The sequence below is a fragment of the Primulina tabacum genome, chromosome 13 (assembly GCF_025594145.1).
Source record: "Primulina tabacum isolate GXHZ01 chromosome 13, ASM2559414v2, whole genome shotgun sequence".
Classification (NCBI taxonomy): Eukaryota; Viridiplantae; Streptophyta; class Magnoliopsida; order Lamiales; family Gesneriaceae; genus Primulina; species Primulina tabacum.
In genome coordinates this window covers 3,747,131-3,760,496 of record NC_134562.1, presented here as the reverse complement: position 1 = coordinate 3,760,496, position 13,366 = coordinate 3,747,131, and the positions used below count along the sequence as shown (strand labels likewise).

The following is a 13,366-nucleotide window of genomic DNA, read 5'->3' as shown; positions in this document are numbered from 1 at the left end:
TGACGTATCAAGATGCATTAATTTACAAGATTTACCTTTATTTAGCAGAGCTCAACCCTATGACTTTCTCCTCCTGATACTCGTCCAGCGGGCTCCAGAGTTGCCTTCCTCCGTTCAACTTCTTATATGGATTTGTTATTCATAAATGTTTATATTCACGGGCATAAATTAAAAATGAAGAATTTTGGAAATAGGACACAGCCTATTTAGGTGTAACATAGTATTATGATCTCATCGGGTAGATCAGACCATTCATATTTAAGAACAATTTTTAATAAAATTGGGCATGAAAGACACTCCTTCTATTCAGCATCACAGCCCAATTGGGCATAATAAAATTTCCTTTTTGGAAAAATGAAAAGAGAGTAGTCTCTATCCGCCGAATATAAACTGTGTGAATACAGGAATCAAATAAGAAGAAGAACGGAGGAAGGCAACTCTGGAGCCCGCTGGACGAGTATCAGCAGGAGAAAGTCATAGGGTTGAGCTTTGCTAACTTTAGGTAAATCTTCTTATATGGATTTGTTATTCATACATGTTTATATTCACAGGCATAAATTAAAAATGAAGAATTTTGGAAAATTCATCCGAAACCCGGTAGGATCTGAAAACGAGATCTCCGAAACTACCTTGAGGGGTAAAGATGAATATAAAAGACTAAAAATCTTTTATAAAATAAAATGGTATATAGGCTGGACAGCTCCTACCTATCCGATAGATCTTCGGATCTGGATAACAAGGTGAAACAACGCCACGTACCAAGAATGAATGAACTTCATAAGTATACATATTCTTATGATGTATTAATTAAACCATAAGTCTCTGACGGGTTTAAATTTGTTAAACATATTAAACTTAGAAATGATATTTCTTTGTTTATATTCAATTCCAGAGAACAATTAAAAATTGTTCTTAAATATGAATGGTCTGATCTACCCGATGAGATCATAATACTATGTTACACCTAAATAGGCTGTGTCCTATTAACAGTAACATCAAGATAGTTCAGAAGAATAGAACCGTAAAACGATTCTAAATTGAACAAAGATTCACTAGATTTGTTATACAATCTAGAAAACAATTCATCTGTCTAGATGAAGAATTTGTCAGGGTCTTCTCTGATGAAATATTCATACAAAAGTATGAACAAACAAAACCGATCACTGTATCCGTTTCTAATTCCGCATGGGAAACAGATTCTACTGAGGGAATAACCCAACTCTCAGATTTGGTATCAGAGCCATGTTTAGAAATAAACTTGGTTAAATCAGTAATAACAACCAATCATTGTTATTACAAAGATGGAACTAAAAAGAAAGATATACACAAAAATCGTGTATATAAAAATAAATGTTACGATGAAAATCATAACATAAAAATCTGTCTATCTAAAACAAAGGATAGAAAGAAAAGAAAATTGACAAAATACAATTGTCAAAAACAACTGTAGTCCACTACAGAAACAATAATAACAAGATTGTCTCAGAAATCATGAGACACGAAATGAATCTTAGAAAACACTATAAACTCTCGGTTTATAGCCTGTATTCCCAAAACATTGATCTAAGGATCGATGTACAAAGAGAGATAATCAAAATCCACCAAAAGGATTTAGAAAATCTCAATGAAACCTGGAATATCATGAAAGCACGAGAAATGCTCTATGACAAACAGGAATATCTAAACAAATTAAAGAAGAGAAGATCTTCTATGATTTGTTAGTGACAGAAGTCCAATCAACTTCTGCGAAGGATCTTCAGATTGAAGAATCTGAAGAAAATCAGGAATACAACTTAAACCTTGTATTCAATCAACAAAAGTTTGCTGAAATCCAGAAAACTAAGTTTTCAGGAAAAGAGCAACTTATCAATCAACCTGGCATATTAAGTAAATTATCTAATCTACTTAATCCCAGAAAATATTTAATTTACATATCAATCCGAACTAAGGAAAGATCATGTAAAATAAATAATACTCAAAAGCAAAATTCATTAAAACTGTTAACATCCGAAGACATTAACACCATTAATGATGTCATTACATTAGAATATGTCTTTTACAGACATGACCTAATGTATCAAGGAAACCATCCTATCAACATAAATTATGTTGTAGGCTTGGCATTAAGTAATAATTCTCAAACAGGAATTCACTCTACGAAACCTCACGTTTCTGTAGAAAGAATGTTTGAAAATATTACAAGAATTGAACATCCTCATAAGGAGTTCATTGAAGAAATAGATGATAGACTCCCTTGGAGATCTGATTCTATGCGACTCACCGTACCACGGTCAGTCCAATCTTTGGAAGAGGAGAGGATAATTCCGATCCAAAAACATTTTAATCAAGAACCAATCATTCTTGATAATCAAGGTGTTATTCACACACCAATTCAAAATCAGTTGACCCAATCAGTCACTGATAATCCAATTATCTCCAGAATCGTGACTGGACATAATGACCAAATATCAGTTAGTTCTTCTGGAACTAATAGTCTTACAAATGATGAGATCATTCAGAAAATGAATGAACTCAATAAGAACATGCTGACCATCAAGCATGCAATAAGTTAGGATGGCTCACAAGGAACATCCTCACTATTACAACTCTGGAATTAAAAATTTAATTCACAGAGATGACAAGAGTAAAGGTAAGGAATACCTTTACACCATCAGTCCAAGTGGAAAAATTGGTACTGATGTATCAAGATGCATTAATTTACTTAACAATGCAAATGCTATGTTAGGAGAATTAATGATAAAAGAAGATGCTCGTAATCAAAACAAGCATCAAGAATTAATTAAGGAAATCAAAACCTTAATTCAAGAGGGTAAGAATGAAAATTCTACCAACAAAATAATCGATGATTTTATTAATAAAATAGAATCAAAGATTAATCAACTTAATGAAGAATTAAGTAAGAATCAAGGAATGAAATCTTTAATAGAACAAATCCTTGAAAACCAAAATAAGTTAAAATTAATTAACTTACAAGATATTCAATCAAAGGTTGATAAAATCCTTGCAGCATTAACATGAGTGCAGGATCAATCACTAAGATTGAAAATAAGCTCGAAGAACTTGAGAAACAAATCAAGCTTCTAGAAGCTAATATAAAACAATATATTGAAATGGCTACCGTTTCAATTATTGATGAACAAAAGAAGTGCAACTGTAATAAAGAAATATTACAGGCATTGAATAAACAGGATGGTAAAGGAAAGGCTACTGAAGAGCCAACACAAAGGAAGCCAATCACTCCCTTTGATGATCCTTACCAAGAAAAACCGAAATTCTCCAATTTGCAGAATTCAGGTTACAATAATCCATTCATGTATGGACAACATAAGTACCAGTAAATTCGAAGAATTTATGAGTACTAGAGATCTGGATCATTTGAATGATCTAGTCAAAGAATTATCAGTAGAAGAAACTATCAATATGATAGAAAATTATACTGATATTTCAGATACATCAGAAGATGATTCAAAGCCAATCACTTTGAATCTCAGAATGATGAAAGATGAAGGTTCAAACCTTTCAAACGCAAATCTTATAATAAAAAGATTTATTATAAGAAATCTAACAAAAGGAAATTCTTTAAAAGAAATCCTAAAAGAATTTGCCCGAAAGGCAAAGGAAAGAATTGCAGATGTTGGATCTGTAATGAAGAAGAACATTACGCAAATGAATGTCCAATAAGAGAACAAAAGAATTCTAAACATTATAACAAAGTTAAAATGTTAGAAGAATTCAATAAAGAGGGTTTTTACCCGATCGAATGTTATACTTCTTCAGACGAAGAAGAAAACATTTATGTCTTAAGTTCATCTGAATGCTCCAGTTCAGACGAACATGATTCAGAAGAAGAATCATCTGAATCCTCAGATGAAACTTCGGATTCAGATGAGTGATATTATCTTCAATATCACCAATCCAAATAGCATTTATATTAAGGTATTGCTCAAGGTACCTAAATATAAATCTTATCATCTACATGCTTACATCGATACAGGAGCAAGCCTCTGTATTGCAAGTGAACATGTAATTCCAACAGAATTATGGACAACTTCTCCGAATTCTGTAAATGCAAAGATTGGAAATGGTTCAACAATATCCATGAATAAAATTGTCAACAATTTAATTGTTACAATAGAAGACTGTAAATTTACCATTCCGGTAATTTATCAGTTAAATAGTGGTATTGACATGATTTTGGGAAATAACTTCTTAAGATCATATTTACCATTTATCCAATATGATGAATATGTAGTCCTTACCAAAGGTAAATCTACTATTCACATACCGAAGATTTCCCAAGCTTTAAAGGTGGGAAATAAGGGATTTTTTGAACAATTCTCTAAATCTCCCATTCCAAAGAAAATTGAGAATATAACCATTCTCAATTCCATAGAAGAAATGTTTCATGTCTGTTCGGAAGAATTAGACATACAAACATTATTCAATAATATCTGTTCTCAGAATCCTCAAGATAAGATTAAGAAAAGAAAGAAGTTCATTGCTTCAATCAAAGCAATTGAACCAAACAAGACATTTAGAGTTGCACCTCGAAGATGCAATCTTGAAGATGTCAAGATCTTTGAACAAGAGATCAAAGAATTACTGGAACTCAAAATCATAGTTCCCAGTAAAAGTCAACATTCTTCGCCGGCATTTTATGCCACGAAGAAAGATACAACCAAGAAACGTATGGTGATCGATTACAGGTTAATCAATCAAAATACGATCATGGATGGGTACTACATACCCAATAAAAATGACTTGCTATCCTATATAGGAGGCATGAAATATTTCAGTAGTCTCGATTGTAAATCAGGCTTCTGGCAAATTCAGCTTGATGAGGAATCTCAACTCCTCACAGCATTCAGTTGTCCTCAAGGACAATTTCAATGGACCGTATTACCATTCGGTCTTAAACAAGCACCAGATATCTTTCAAAGATACATGGATGAAACATTCAAGAGTCATGTGAACATCTGTTGTGTTTACATTGATGATATACTAGTGTATTCTAAAACACTAGAACAACATTACAAGGATTTAACATTCGTGTTAAACTTGTGTCATAAAGATGGGATTATCTTGTCCTCAAGAAAAGCCCAATTAATCAAAACCCGGATTAACTATCTAGGTTTAGAAATTGAAAATGGAAAACATTGTCTTCAACCACATGTGTTGAAAAAGATACATGATTTTCCCAATGAAATAACTGATAAGTCACAACTTAGAAGATTTCTAGGATTGTTAACTTATGCAGGAGATTACATCCAGAAATTATCCGAAATCAGGAAACCTTTACAGGTTAAACTGAAAGAAGATAATCCATGGAATTGGACAGTTACTGATACTAACTATATCAGTACAATAAAAAGGAAAGTAATTTTCGATTTACCATTATTATATTTTCCCTCACAGGATGATATAATAATAATTGAAACTGATGCTTCAGATATGTACTGGGGTGCATGTTTGAAAGCCTACCAAGGACAAAAGACTTTACAAGAAATTGCAATGTCTGATAAACGGGAAGATGAACATCTTTGCCGTTACACCAGTGGTACATTCAGTTCGGCAGAACTTAATTACCACAGTAATGAAAAAGAACTTTTAGCCCTAATCAGGACTATTAGATCTTATGAAATATATCTGATCCCGAAAGCATTTCTGGTTAGGACAGATAATAATAATCTAACCTACTTTAGGAACAAACCTTTAAATAGGAAAACTGGACCTAATGCAGGAAGATTAATCAGATGGCAATTAGAAATAAATGCCTACCAATTTGAAATTCAATACATAAAGGGGAATGAGAATTTTCTTCCTGATGCATTGACAAGGGAGTTACATCCCAAACATATGAAATCCGTAGTAACGGAATATGAAAAGACTGATTAAAATCAGCACACAATTTACTTCGGTAAATCACAACGAATATATAGTTATGCTATATATCGGAACAAAATGTCTATATGGCATAAATAACTTGCTTGTGCGACAGTAACGTCATGAAATGTATTTGGTGAATATATTGGACGGCTTACATGAATTCTTCTGAAGAGAAGTTAAAACACTTGCTCGTTTGATTGTATCGAAAAACAATCATTTATAAACTGTTATAATAACCATTTGTTATTCTTACCAGTAAAAATTGAAGAAGACATGGATAAACTCCATGAATATGAAGAACAATTGGAACAATTGCAGGATGAAATTGCACTATTGCAATTCAAGGAACAACAGTTGATTAAAATAATCAACAAAATTAAGAATTTGAATGGTTCAGAAAACCATCCAAAAATTGAAAAAGGGGAGATCTTGGAAAACCCCAAAAATAAACAAGAGGCTAATAAGCCCATATACAATAAAGAGGCTAATGAGCCCGACAAAGAAAAGGCTATTGAAAAACAGCCTATAGAAACAAAAGAGACTCTAAAGAAGCCCAAATATGAGGAAGAAGAAAGGGCATCATTAAAGGCCCAAACTTTTCAATAAGTCCTAACTTTCAGGAACAAAGGAAACCTTAAGAACCTTAGGAGCTTAAGGCCCCAACAACCCAAGAAAGATTCCACCATCCAAAGCCCACAGGAGAAATGGAATAGATACTTGGAGATAATGAATTGGATCAGAACGTTGGTCCATGATGAAGATCATTGGCTTCAAACCAATGACTCAGGATTTTCCAGAGCTATCCTTTTACCAGGAACCCCTCCGGAAAAAGCTCGAGAACTTTTAGAACTAGGCCTTATCCAAAAGATGATATTGAGCCCGGAACTAAAAGAAATAGATCAATTCCCAATTGGTCTAAGAACTATGATAAGGCATTACAAGACCAATGTTTTTGGTCATGAACAAAGACCAGTCCAATTAGAACTTAGGATGACATCAACCATCCCGGATTTTGATGGACAAAGGTTTTATGAACCTTATCAAATGATTAGCCTGTCAAGGTATATACAATTCTCTGGCCCAACAAACTTATCCAGGGAAATAATATCAGAAGAAAATTTGAAGCCCATCAGGGTACAATCAATCTTAACACTTCTTCAGAAGACAAGTAAGATTGATGAAACATCCAACATTAAGATAAATTACTGCACAGGGAAATTTATCTTAACAACAGGATATAAAAAGAAGACTACTGTGGAAGAATTGAAGCAGATACAAGTCTTCAAAAATAAAATATATGAAGGAAATGCAGACGTTGCCCAAGGGACAAAGAAGGCCGTCTGCAAGGCAATAAAGAAACAAATGGACTTGCATCAATGTCCATTATGTGAAATTCCAGAAAGTCCATCGGACTCAAATAAAGGAGCTGCAAGCCCAAATCAAGGCCCAAGCCCAAAGATACAAGAAACTTCAGGGTCATCCACTGAAGCTCAAAAATCTCGACTATGGTCAGAAATGGTCGAAGAAGAAGAAGAAGACACAGAATGAAATGAGTCTAGTGTCAATTGGGTAGTGGTCCCCTTTAACCCACTTGTATCTTTGATTTTTGCAGCGTAGGTAGTGTCCCTACCATTTATTCAGAAGAGTCATGTACAAGATGCCCTTCACTCACTACCGTCCATAAAACGGAAAAGCTGAGGCATCTTTTCTTTTCAGAATGGTGGTCCCAAAATCACCATTATTTGTGTCTACCGGTTACCCAGGTCATAAGTAGAAATGGTACCGGTTACCTAGGTTGTTAGGTTGAAGGTTTTTCCGTCTATATAAGGAAGCCTTCTCTTCCATTCAGAGCATGCTGAATAGAAGGAGTGTCTTTCATGCAAAGAGAGTCTGTATATTCGCATCACAGCCCAATTGGGCATAATAAAATTTCCTTTTTGGAAATATGAAAAGAGAGTAGTCTCTAGCCGCCGAATATAAACTGTGTGAATACGGGAATCAAATAAGAAGAAGAACGGAGGAAGGCAACTCTGGAGCCCGCTGGACGAGTATCGGGAGGAGAAAGTCATAGGGTTCTGCTAACTAAAGGTAAATCTTCTTATATGGATTTGTTATTCATACATGTTTATATTCACAGGCATAAATTAAAAATGAAGAATTATGGAAAATTCATCCGAAACCCGGTAGGATCTGAAAACGAGATCCCCGAAACTACCTTGAGGGGTAAAGATGAATATAAAAGACTAAAAATCTTTTATAAAATAAAATGGTATATAGGCTGGACAGCTCCTACCTATCCGATAGATCTTCGGATCTGGATAACAAGGTGAAACAACGCCACGTACCAAGAATGAATGAACTTCATAAGTATGCATATTCTTATGATGTATTAATTAAACCATACGTCTCTGACGGGTTTAAATTTATTAAACATATTAAACTTAGAAATGATATTTCTTTGTTTATATTCAATTCCAGAGAACAATTAAAAATTGTTATTAAATATGAATGATCTTATCTACCCGATGAGATCATAATACTATGTTACACCTAAATAGGCTGTGTCCTATTAACAGTAACATCAAGATAGTTCAGAAGAATAGAACCGTAAAACGATTCTACACTGAACAAAGATTCACTAGATTTGTTATACAATCTAGAAAACAATTCGTCTATCTAGATGAAGAATTTGTCAGGGTCTTCTCTGATGAAATATTCATACAAAAGTATGAACAAACAAAACCGATCACTGAATCCGTTTCTAATTTCGCATGGGAAACAGATTCTGCTGAGGAAATAACCCAACTCTCAGATTTGAGATCATAATACTATGTTACACCTAAATAGGCTGTGTCCTATTAACAGTAACATCAAGATAGTTCAGAAGAATAGAACCGTAAAACGATTCTACAATGAACAAAGATTCACTAGATTTGTTATACAATCTAGTCAACAATTCGTCTGTCTAGATGAAGAATTTGTCAGGGTCTTCTCTGATGAAATATTCATACAAAAGTATGAACAAACAAAACCAATCACTGAATCCGTTTCTAATTCCGCATGGGAAACAGATTCTGCTGAGGGAATAACCCAACTCTCAGATTTATTCGCATCACAGCCCAATTGGGCATAATAAAATTTCCTTTTTGGAAATATGAAAAGAGAGTAGTCTCTAGCCGCCGAATATAAACTGTGTGAATACAGGAATCAAATAAGAAGAAGAACGGAGGAAGGCAACTCTGGAGCCCGCTGGACGAGTATCAGGAGGAGAAAGTCATAGGGTTGAGCTCTGCTAACTAAAGGTAAATCTTCTTATATGGATTTGTTATTCATCCATGTTTATATTCACAGGCATAAATTAAAAATGAAGAATTTTGGAAAATTCATCCGAAACCCGGTAGGATCTGAAAACGAGATCCCCGAAACTACCTTGAGGGGTAAAGATGAATATAAAAGACTAAAAATCTTTTATAAAATAAAATGGTATATAGGCTGGACAGCTCCTACCTATCCGATAGATCTTCGGATCTGGATAACAAGGTGAAACAACGCCACGTACAAAGAATGAATGAACTTCATAAGTATGCATATTCTTATGATGTATTAATTAAACCATACGTCTCTGACGGGTTTAAATTTATTAAACATATTAAACTTAGAAATGATATTTCTTTGTTTATATTCAATTCCAGAGAACAATTAAAAATTGTTCTTAAATATGAATGGTCTGATCTACCCGATGAGATCATAATACTATGTTACACCTAAATAGGCTGTGTCCTATTAACAGTAACATCAAGATAGTTCAGAAGAATAGAACCGTAAAACGATTCTACACTGAACAAAGATTCACTAGATTTGTTATACAATCTAGAAAACAATTCGTCTATCTAGATGAAGAATTTGTCAGGGTCTTCTCTGATGAAATATTCATACAAAAGTATGAACAAACAAAACCGATCACTGAATCCGTTTCTAATTCCGCATGTGAAACAGATTCTGCTGAAAGAATAACCCAACTCTCAGATTTGAGATCATAATACTATGTTACACCTAAATAGGCTGTGTCCTATTAACAGTAACATCAAGATAGTTCAGAAGAATAGAACCGTAAAACGATTCTACACTGAACAAAGATTCACTAGATTTGTTATACAATCTAGAAAACAATTCGTCTATCTAGATGAAGAATTTGTCAAGGTCTTCTCTGATGAAATATTCATACAAAAGTATGAACAAACAAAACCGATCACTGAATCCGTTTCTAATTCCGAATGGGAAACAGATTCTGCTGAGGGAATAACCCAACTCTCAGATTTGAGATCATAATACTATGTTACACCTAAATAGGCTGTGTCCTATTAACAGTAACATCAAGATAGTTCAGAAGAATAGAACCGTAAAACGATTCTACACTGAACAAAGATTCACTAGATTTGTTATACAATCTAGAAAACAATTCGTATGTCTAGATGAAGAATTTGTCAGGGTCTTCTCTGATGAAATATTCATACAAAAGTATGAACAAACAAAACCGATCAGTGAATCCGTTTCTAATTCCGCATGGGAAACAGATTCTGCTGAGGGAATAACCCACCTCTCAGATTTATTCGCATCACAGCCCAATTGGGCATAATAAAATTTCCTTTTTGGAAATATGAAAAGAGAGTAGTCTCTAGCCGCCGAATATAAACTGTGTGAATACAGGAATCAAATAAGAAGAAGAACGGAGGAAGGCAACTCTGGAGCCCGCTGGACGAGTATCAGGAGGAGAAAGTCATAGGGTTGAGCTCTGCTAACTAAAGGTAAAGCTTCTTATATGGATTTGTTATTCATACATGTTTATATTCACAGGCATAAATTAAAAATGAAGAATTTTGGAAAATTCATCCGAAACCCGGTAGGATCTGAAAACGAGATCCCCGAAACTACCTTGAGGGGTAAAGTTGAATATAAAAGACTAAAAATCTTTTATAAAATAAAATGGTATATAGGCTGGACAGCTCCTACCTATCCGATAGATCTTCGGATCTAGATAACAAGGTGAAACAACGCCACGTACCAAGAATGAATGAACTTCATAATTATGCATATTCTTATGATGTATTAATTAAACCATACGTCTCTGACGGGTTTAAATTTATTAAACATATTAAACTTAGAAATGATATTTCTTTGTTTATATTCAATTCCAGAGAACAATTAAAAATTGTTCTTAAATATGAATGGTCTGATCTACCCGATGAGATCATAATACTATGTTACACCTAAATAGGCTGTGTCCTATTAACAGTAACATCAAGATAGTTCAGAAGAATAGAACCGTAAAACGATTCTACACTAAACAAAGATTCACTAGATTTGTTATACAATCTAGAAAACAATTCGTCTGTCTAGATGAAGAATTTGTCAGGGTCTTCTCTGATGAGATATTCATACAAAAGTATGAACAAACAAAACCGATCACTGAATCCGTTTCTAATTCAGCATGGGAAACAGATTCTGCTGAGGGAATAACCCAACTCTCAGATTTGGTATCAGAGCCATGTTTAGAAATAAACTTGGTCAAATCAGTAATAACAACCAATTATTGTTATTACAAAGAAGGAACTAAAAAGAAAGATATTCACAAAAATCGTGTATATAAAACAAAATGTTACGATGAAAATCATAACATAAAAATCTGTCTATCTAAAACAAAGGATAGAAAGAAAAGAAAATTGACAAAATACAAATGTCAAAAACAACTGTAGTCCACTACAGAAACAATAATAACAAGATTGTCTAAGAAATCATGAGGCACGAAATGAATCATAGGAAACACTATAAACTCTTGGTTTATAGCCTGTATTCCCAAAACATTGATCTAAGGATCGATGTACAAAGAGAGATAATCAAAATCCACCAAAAGGATTTAGAAAATCTCAATGAAACCTGGAATATCATGGAAGCACGAGAAATGCTCTATGACATACAGGAATATCAAAACAAATTAAAGAAGAAGAGATCTTCTATGATTTGTTAATGACAGAAGTCCAATCAACTTCTGCGAAGGATCTTCAGATTGAAGAATCTGAAAAAAATCAGGAATACAACTTAAACCTTGTATTCAATCAACAAAAGTTTGCTGAAATCCAGAAAACTAAGTTTTCAGGAAAAGAGCAACTTATCAACCAACCTGGAATATTAAGTAAATTATCTAATCTACTTAATCCCAGAAAACATTTAATTTACATATCAATCCGAACTAAGGAAAGATCATGTAAAATAAATAATACTCAGAAACAAAATTCATTAAAACTGTTAACATCCGAAGATATTAACACCATAATGAATAAAGCTTCTGAAAAAGAGAAAAATGAACTAAAATACGTCCATATCGGAGGTATTGAAGTCATTATTCAAGCTCATTTCCGAGAAGGAATTGACAGTCCAATCGAGATAATAATTCGTGATAAACAAATTAGAAATCTAGAAGAATCGATACTCGGAAAAATCATGGGTAACTTATGTTACCAAAAGATTAAGTTCTGTGTTTATCCACAGTTCAATGTATCAATGTTCGATAAGAACATTAATGATGTCATTACACTAGAATATGTCTTTTACAGACATGACCTAATGTATCAAGGAAACCATCCTATCAACATAAATTATGTTGTAGGCTTGGCATTAAGTAATAATTCTCAAACAGGAATTCACTCTACGAAACCTCACGTTTCTGTAGAAAGAATGTTTGAAAATATTACAAGAATTGAACATCCTCATAAGGAGTTCATTGAAGAAATAGATGATAGACTCCCTTTGAGATCTGATTCTATGCGACTCACCGTACCACGGTCAGTCCAATCTTTGGAAGAGGAGAAGATAATTCCAATCCAAAGACATTTTAATCAAGAACCAATCATTCTTGATAATCAAGGTGTTATTCATACACCAATTCAAAATCAGTTGACCCAATCAGTCACTGATAATCTAATTATCTCCAGAATCGTGACTGGACATACTGACCAAATATCAGTTAGTTCTTCTGGAACTAATAGTCTTACAAATGATGAGATCATTCAGGAAATGAATGAACTCAATCAGAACATGCTGACCATCAAGCATGCAATAAGTTAGGATGGCTCACAAGGAACATCCTCACTATTACAACTCTGGAATTAAAAATTTAATTCACAGCGATGACAAGAGTAAAGGTAAGGAATACCTTCACACCATCATTCCAAGTGGAAAAATTGGTACTGATGTATCAAGATGCATTAATTTACTTAACAATGCAAATGCTATGTTAGGAGAATTAATGATAAAAGAAGATGCTCGTAATCAAAACAAGCATCAAGAATTAATTAAGGTAATCAAAACCTTAATTCAAAAGGGTAAGAATGAAAATTCTACCAACAAAATAATCGATGATTTTATTAATAAAATAGAATCAAAGATTAATCAACTTAATGAA

At 33.5% G+C, this 13,366-nt stretch overlaps 2 protein-coding genes across 2 annotated transcripts; both read left to right on the top strand.

Moving 5' to 3' along the window:
* Positions 1–6,633: 6,633 nt before the first annotated feature.
* LOC142521796 (uncharacterized) lies at positions 6,634–7,455 on the top strand. Its single transcript, XM_075624979.1, has one exon. The coding sequence runs from the start codon at positions 6,634–6,636 to the stop codon at positions 7,453–7,455; it is 822 nt and encodes a 273-aa protein (XP_075481094.1).
* Positions 7,456–11,931: 4,476 nt separating this feature from the next.
* LOC142521795 (uncharacterized) lies at positions 11,932–13,029 on the top strand. Its single transcript, XM_075624978.1, has one exon. The coding sequence runs from the start codon at positions 11,932–11,934 to the stop codon at positions 13,027–13,029; it is 1,098 nt and encodes a 365-aa protein (XP_075481093.1).
* Positions 13,030–13,366: the final 337 nt, after the last annotated feature.